The sequence below is a fragment of the Cynocephalus volans genome, chromosome 11 (assembly GCF_027409185.1).
Source record: "Cynocephalus volans isolate mCynVol1 chromosome 11, mCynVol1.pri, whole genome shotgun sequence".
NCBI classification, from domain to species: Eukaryota; Metazoa; Chordata; class Mammalia; order Dermoptera; family Cynocephalidae; genus Cynocephalus; species Cynocephalus volans.
The window spans coordinates 12,397,027-12,405,291 of NC_084470.1; the positions used below are offsets into that span (position 1 = coordinate 12,397,027).

Sequence of the window (8,265 nt, forward strand, 5' to 3'; positions counted from 1 at the left end):
GTCACATATTAAGTAGAAATATGCAAATCAAATATTGTATCATTGAATATTGTTCAAGGATTGAGTGTTTTAAGCAAGACCCTGTGCTTCAAGTTCATTTGTTCATTCCACATGTATTCACTGAACACTTATGAAGTGCTTAGCACCAGGTTAGCCACGTGAGCTGAAACAGGGGTGGTTGCTGCCCTCATGGAGCTTATGCACAGGTTAGCTACACAAAGGAATGTAAAACAGCAGCTTTGATAAGGACTCAGCAGTGGGGGTGGGGGCTGGGAAATGGGGAAGGCTACAGCGGAGAGCCCAACCCATCTGGGAGATCAACCTTGGAGGTACTGGTTAGGATATAGTTCTTTATGCCAAAAGCAGTGGGAAGGTGCTGAAGTTTTTTAAGCGAGGAAGTGGAATGATCAGCTTTGCGTTCTGAAAAGCTCACTCGTGCTGCTGAGTGGAAAATGGATCATAGGGGGGCAAGATGGATATGGTGTCACCTGTTAGGAGGCTGTTGCAGAGACAGAAGCAAGAGATGCTTGTTTTGTTGATGAGTGTGGTGGCAGTATGTAGGGAAATGGTGAAGACTTCAGGAAGTACTGGGAGGTAAACTTTCAGGACCTGGTGGCTGACTGGGTGTGGAGGGCATAGGAGTGGAGAGAGGCTTGGGAGCGACTAGAGGGTTGGAGATGCCCTTTGCAGACAGGAGGAGGGCCTGGTTTGATAGGGGAGGGAAACATGCTGGGAGGATAGTGAGTTTGGTCATGGATGGGAATGTTGCGACCACGAGGCACTTTGGAGGAGGCCAAGTGGAGCTACCAAGTGCGTACCAGGCATGTTTCTGGAGCTCGGAGAAGTGGTCTAGGCCATGGGGCCCTGGCTTGAGCACACCTACCTCTGTGCCTTTACTGCTGTATCAAGGACTCCCTGTTGCCACATCCTACCACATCCTGTCCCTCAGTCCTGGCCTGCGAAATCCTTTCCATCTTTCAGAGCAGAGTCCAGGAGATGCCTTGCTTCCTCAGGGACCCTGTAGCCCTCACCTTATGGCCTACTACCATGTTCTCAATTCTCCCAGCCGGCCAGTGATCTCGCCCTCTCCCCCTGGGGCTGTTATTATTTGGATCACAGATGGCAAATTAGCCTCTCTGCAGGCTGGCCAACATTTTTATAATCTCCCTCTCCCCTCCAGCACCTGGCCCAGTGTCTTCAGGTGGCAGGAAGTGGGTAAATAGCAGACACAACCCACAGTCACATTTATTGTGTGCACATGTGCAGGCACTTTAGGTAAGATGGATTCTTGCAGGCTCACCTTCCTGGTAACTCTCCACATTCCTGGCACTCCCATGACTGTCCATTAGCTGCTGGGCCCTCGCAGGTGGTCACAGGGGTCTTCTTCTCTTCCTGGAAAAATGGCCATAGGTGCTATTTGGTCATGCAAATAAAGTAACAGGCACTAAATTTCAAGGAAATATTGACAGATACGGATCTTCAAAAAGTTCATGGAAAGATTCCTATTATCTTTTAATTCTATTTTTCCACAGACTTCCTAAAGTACCCTCCTATTTAGCCCTGAAAATGATTCCTTAGTGGAGCTTGTTTGGGGGGGTGGGGAGTAAATCATGGCAGCTATGGCAAAAGACAGATTTTTAAGCCTTGGGCTAACCAGACTTGGCCCAAAGGGAAGGAAAAGCTGAATTCGCAGGGTTTCCCACGTTGAGGAGGGAGCAGGGTCCCAGGCTCAGGAAGAGGAGTGGTGGCACACAGTATAAACCACAGAGCGAGCTGCACACAGGGACCTCTTCCAGTCTCTCCTTTGACCATTCAGTATAGCCTTAAAGAACTTAAATATATTGAAAAATTCAAACAATGCTCCCAGAGAGGACTTTTAAATTCATTAAAATTGCAAACGCTCCTGAAGAGGCACATTGGGAAATCATATCATAGAGCAGTTTTCTTGTCCTATTGGCTTTAATAGACAAGTCACTAGGTACCAGATGCTGTAGACATTAGCATTTTTATGTGTTTGATACCCAGAAACCTAAACATAGGTATCATGTTACTTACATTTTTCTCTACCATGTGTGTATTTTGAACTCCTTTGTTAAACTGTTAGTATTGCTGTCACTGGATTGACTGAGATGAGTATTTTAACTTCCTTTCCAGTATCTTGCATTCTAACTTCTTAAATTCCCTACTATAGGTAATTCACTTTTAGCTTCCCTGAAAGCACTAAAGCTTTACACGTCAGTGCTTTCCAGAGGACAGTTGAATGGACATCAGTGCTCTGCGAGCCTGGCCATGCAGTCACCCCCAGCCAGAACGATCAGCACACAGTGCACAGCACACCCAGGGCAGAGCCTGCAAGGGGCACACACTTGGGTCTCTGGGGATACTATCCTAACAGCAACCCTCCCACTGAAGCATCAGCAAATACCTCTGATGTTTTCTTTTTACTTTTAAAATCTGGAAATAAATTTTAAAGTTGTGGCCTTTTGGTGAATAATGGTGCTTCTTCCCTAACATGCTTATTGTAAAAGTATTAGTCTGGTTGTCATTTTTTTTCAGGCCTTAGTCTATTTCTTTATTTTACAGGCATGAAAACAAAAAGAAACCAATGACCAGTTTAAAGTCTAATGGTAAGAGAAATAACTGGACACCAGATTTTCATTTTGTGTGTTAACCAAAAAAGTTGTTTATGACATATATGAGTTTTCTACACACTCGTGTGAGGACTGTGAAGTATGCCTGTGATCACATGGGTGGCCCTTGTAGCTGTCCCTGGGGTGGGATCTGAGGGCTTCTGAAGGCACAGTTCTTTAGTGACAGGGCCCCATAGGTGCCATGGACCACAGTGGCAAAGCATTGTAATTTGCGAGTATGACTTTGCAGGGGATCCTGGCCTCCATATCTAGTTGATTACCAACACCAGTATATTCTACCTAGTATATTATTGCCTCTCCCCATCCTCATGCTGATGCCCCACAAGTAGCCCCTGCTCATGACGTGGCCAGGCTCTTGCAGTAGCTCTAACTGATTTCCTCACATCCAGTTCTTCCCAGCTCCTGACCGTCCTTCACCTGGCCATCAGCATCCAAAACCCCATTTACTCCTCTTACCCTCCTGCTTAAGAATTGCTGACGCCTCCCCACCACCTGCAGGACAGAGTCTACACTTTGTTTGTGGTCTGGTCTCATTTCTGCTTTCTAGCTCTTTCTTCCCAAGGTCCTGCCCTCTTTGAGTCTAGCCAGAGCCAAAAAGATACACCACACCTATGCCTCTGTGCCTTTGCTCATGTTTTCTTCTATATGAAGTTCTTTCCCTTCTCCTCAGCCCACTGAGCTCCTATTCATCCTTCAACACCCAGCTCACAGAGAAAATCTAACCCTCCTTTTATCATGCCACTGTGGCATAGCCCCTGCTGAGCTTGGGCTCTCTCTACTCCTGTCTCCTTAACCCCCATCCTCAGTGGGTTATAATGGAGAGCAAGGGTTTGAGTCAGATGACCTGGGTGGGACCCCCAGCTTGACCACCCACTAACATTGCAATCGTAGCCAGTTGTTTAACCTCTCTCAGCCTCACTTTGCTCAGTAAAATGGAGATATTAATATTGCCCTTAGGTTGGTGCAAGAATTAAATGGGGTTGTATTATAAGAAGTCAGCACAGAATTGACAAATTGTGCCATGTAGATGTCAGTAGTCATGGAGATTTTTTTAGTTTAGTAGACGCTGTTGGTGTCCCCACCACATCCTGTCAGACCACTGGGAGGTCACCTCCGCTCCAGTTCTCAGACATGCCTGAGATCTTCTGCATCAGACATCAGTGCATCTCTGCCTGAGGGCTTTCTGTGGCCACAGGAGCATGCTCAGCCCTCACAGGGCAGCCCAGTGTGCTAGGAAGTCGATGCCCTGGATTGAGAACAACCCCCAATCAAGAGAGGGGAGTTGATGGATCAGTAGCGCCACTTCCTTGCTCTTGGCTGGGACAATCTGAGAACTCTACACAGTCTCTCAGAGGGTCCCCTGCATGATTGAGCCACACTTGCCCACTGCCAGCACCCACTCGTTAGCATATGCTTTATTACCTGCTTCTCTTCCATGTGTCACTCTCCCACTCCGCTCACCATGGTTCCTAGGATTACCTCCCAGATAAACGATGTGTACCCAAGTCCTGTCTCAGGCCAGACGTCAGTGCTGATTCCTCTACTGTATCTTTTCCTTCTCTCTGCTCCTGTAAAGAACAAAGGGAGATAAAGTGGAGGAGCAGCTGAAATGAGGTGGAACAGGCCTGATAAAACACCCTACCTCCTTGTTAACTCTGATTTTAAATCTCTATCCTATAGTGAAGAGTTGGACACAGCAGGGAAAAAATATTCTACAAGGTGTTTTACATAACAATGCATAGAACACACCGTGATATGTGTACATTTGTACAGTATTGAAGTGCATTTCAGTTGTGTCTGGTAAGGTACATCATGTGGTATCTGTATTAGGCCTTTTGCAGGCCAATGCTCTAATTAACCAGTCCTGCTATGCTGTTTTATAAACTCTTAATCAGAGTGCAGAAATGTTAAATACCTGTCTGGTTTTCTCTTCCAGCCTTCTGGGGTGAGTCTGATGACAGTAACTCAGAAATTGAAGCTGCTTTACGTCCTAGAAATACATCCATCGATGGTTTTGATGATTTTGATGATTAATAAGCTGTAACATCTGTTGGAAATAAAATCTTTGAATAAACTGAAACCCTGTATTCATATGTGATATCCAACATAAACATGTTCTTTTAAGTTTTCTAATTGTTTAATAGGAAAACTTGGGACCACATTGCTATTTGTGTGAAATTTCATGACATAAACATGAACTAGAATTTTCATTTTTAAATGTCATCAGGAAGCAAAGTGATGAATGCAATGCCCGTCAAAATTCAAGTTGGTTTCTTTGTAGAAATCAACAAGCTGATCCTAAAAGTCATATGGAAAGTCAAGGGACCCAGAATAGCCAAAACAACCTTGAAAGAGAAAAACAATGCTGGAATATTCACATTTCCTGTTTTTCAGACTTACTAAAAAGCTACAATAATTACGACAGTACAGTACTGGATACACATATAGATCAATGGAATGTTGATTCCATTGATTTATATGTAATCTAGAATTGAGAATTCAGAAATAAACCCTCACATTTATGGTCAATTTTTGACAAGGGTGCCAAGACCATTCAAAGGGAAAAGAATAATCTTTCCAACAAGTGATGCCGGGTCAACTGGATAGCCACATGCGAAAGAATGAGGTTGGATTTCTACCTCATACTATATATAAAAATTAGCTCAAAATGGACCAAGAACCTAAGTGTAAGATCTAAAACTATAAAACTCTTAGAAGAAGACATATAGTGTAAATCTTCATGACCTTGGACGAGGCAATGGTTTCTTAGATATAACCCCAAAAGCACTAACAACAAGAAAGGAATAGATAAATTCTACTTCATAAAAATTAAAACTTTTGTGTGCAAAGGACACCATCAAGAAAGTGAAAAGGCAATCCACAGAATGGGAGAAAATATTTGCAAATCATATATCTAAAAAGGAACTTACATCTGGAATATATAAAGAACTGTTAAAAATAATAAAAAGACAATCGAATTAAAAAATGGGCAAAGGATATAAATAGACATTTCTCCAAAGAAGATACGCAAATGGCCAATAAGCACATGCAGAAGAGGTTTGACATCATTGGTTTTCAGGGAAATGCAAATCAAAACCACAGTGAGATACCACTTCATACCCTCTAGGATGCCTAGAGTCAGAAAGACAGATAACACAGGTGTTGACAGGATGTGGAGAAATCTCACACACTGCTGGTGAAGGTGTGAAATGGTGCAGCAACTATGGAACACAGTCTGGCAGTTCCTCCAGAGGTGAAACAGAGTTACCACCCGACCTAACAATCCCACTCCAAGAGAAATGAAAACATCTACACAAAAACTTGTTCAAGAATGTTCATAGACGTGTTATTCTTAATAGCCAGAAAGTGGAAACAACTCAAATGTTCATTACCTAGTAAATGGAAAAACAAAATATGGCATATCCATACAATAAAAAGGAATGGGATACTGATTCATGCTACAATATGGATAAACCTTGAAAACATTATGTTAAGTGAAAGAACCCAGTCACAAAAGATCACATAATGTATAATTCATTTATATGAAGTGTCTAGGATACAAAAAATGGAGGCAGAAAGTAGGTCAGGGGTTATGCTTTTATCTATTTGGTAGGGAGCCAGGAACATGGGTTTTTTTGTTTTGTTTTGTTGCACTATTTATATTGTTCTGGCCTAGTTATTCTAATAAGAAAATATTCTTTGGCTTTTAAAACTCTTTAGCTTTATACTGCAGCATTGTTTTTTTAAAAATATTCCTTCCCTATCTAGCAGTAATAAAAAATGGGAATTGGGGCCGGCCCCGTGGCGCACTCGGGAGAGTGCAGCGCTTGGGGACGCGGCGGCGCTTCCGCCGTGGGTTCGGATCCTATATAGGAATGGCCGGTAGGCTCACTGGCTGAGCGCGGTGTGGGCAACTCCAAGCCAAGGGTTGCGATCCCCTTGCCGGTCACAAAAAGACAAAAAAAAAAAAAAAATGGGAATTGACTCTAATGTCATTCTGCCATAAATGAGGGAGTACATTATGGCCAAAAGAAAACAAGGGAAAATTTAGAATCATACTGTTTTAGGACTGGAAAAGCTTTTTAGAGATCATGTGGTCTTAGAATTTTAGAGTCAAAAGGCATGCTATTCATCAAAACTCATTTTAGAAAAGTAAGTCAAGGGCCGACCCCGTGGCTCACTCGGGAGAGTGCAGCGCTGGGAGCACAGCAGCGCTCCGGCCGCGGGTTCGGATCCTATGTGGGGATGGCCGGTGCGCTCACTGGCTGAGCACAGGAGGGTTGCGATCCCCTTACTGGTCACAAAAAAAAAAAAAGAAAGAAAAGTAAGTCAAAAATGACATATGATATAAATGTGATGGGCAGCCAAGTGAGGAGCAATATAAATACGATGTTGTCAATAGGTACTAAGAAGACAAGGAAGGGGTAGTGTGCGTGGCAAGGATTGGACTTAAATGTAAAAATGTACCTAGCTTTGCGGCAGAGAAGATTTTTTTTCCTTTTAAGAAAATACCATAGAATTCTACCATAGGATTTTGTGAAGAAATACATAGATGAAACTAGAAGAGAATTTAGAAGTCTGTTTAAGATAACCAGGTGGCCTCCCGCCATCTCTTAAGGGAGGACCGCAGCTGCTGGCCGGTCGTGGGGGTGACCGCCACTTTGCCCCCGGCAGGAGAGGCTGCCTCACTTACAGGCAACAGCTTTGAAGTGTGGAGCAGGAAAAGAACTGTTTCTTAGCTGCAAAAGCGAGTCTCGAAACAGGGAACACGGCGCCAGGGCTGCTGTGGATGCAGCCAGGATCCCGGAGGCCGGGGCCGCGCTGAAGGCGGCCAGCTGCCCTATTCAGGATTCGAGGTTTCAGGCCGGCATTAAAGAAGATTCCTGGGAGCGCCCGAGCCGCGCCGCGACTGAACAGCCCGAGGCGGCAGCGGCCGAGAACGGGAAAGGCGACAAACCAGAGACAGAGAGTGAGCGCCCGACCTGGCACAGCACTGTGAGTGACCCCTGGCTCAGCTCTGTGCAGGGGGCTGACGCCCACCCGGCTCCCACCTGCATCACCAGGCCACTCACCGCCCCGGGGCTGCCTCCATTTTCCCAGGTGCTGGCAGCTCTGCCCCGCTCGGCCATCACTGAGCCTTCCCACTTGCTTGGCCCGGCGCGGGGCTTTCCGGAGCCTGCGGGCCGGCCTCCCCTCCCACTCCCTCTGTGGTTCTCTGGTGGGGCTGGTGGCAGGGGGCGTACCCGGCCAGTGTCAGGAGGGCAAGGAAGTACAGGCGGGCCGACTGTCACTCCACCACACCCTGGACTCCGGCTCCTGGTAAACTTCCTGTTACTGGGAGGCAGATACCATCTCTGTGGCCACCAGTTTGGAAAAAAGCCTAACGAATTTCTGGTTGGGAATAGTGTGGTAGGAGAGTTCCCAGGTCTGCTTGAACCTGCCAGAGAGCTGGCTGCAGGCGAGTGCTAGATTCGGTCTATGCCGGGGGGATACAAAGGTGTACAAGACCCAAGAAAGATCTACACAGTGCTACAAAGGCACCCAGAGCGACCGGTCGTCTGTGCCTAGCAGAAACCTGGTAGACTTCCTGGGCAAGGCAGTGCCGAACAGGGTC

The 8,265-nt window shown here is 45.6% G+C and overlaps 1 protein-coding gene across 5 annotated transcripts in view; it reads left to right on the forward strand.

Moving 5' to 3' along the window:
* The window catches only part of KIZ (kizuna centrosomal protein), a 144,720-nt gene extending 140,020 nt beyond the window's left edge, over positions 1-4,700 (forward strand). For all 5 annotated transcript variants that reach the window (XM_063114542.1, XM_063114537.1, XM_063114539.1 and 2 more), the window contains 2 exons: positions 2,584-2,627; positions 4,588-4,700. In XM_063114542.1, coding sequence (XP_062970612.1) covers positions 2,584-2,627; positions 4,588-4,685 — 142 coding nt within the window. In that variant the 3' untranslated portion in view covers positions 4,686-4,700. The remainder of the gene's footprint in view (positions 1-2,583; positions 2,628-4,587) is intronic.
* The last annotated feature ends 3,565 nt before the right edge of the window (positions 4,701-8,265 follow it).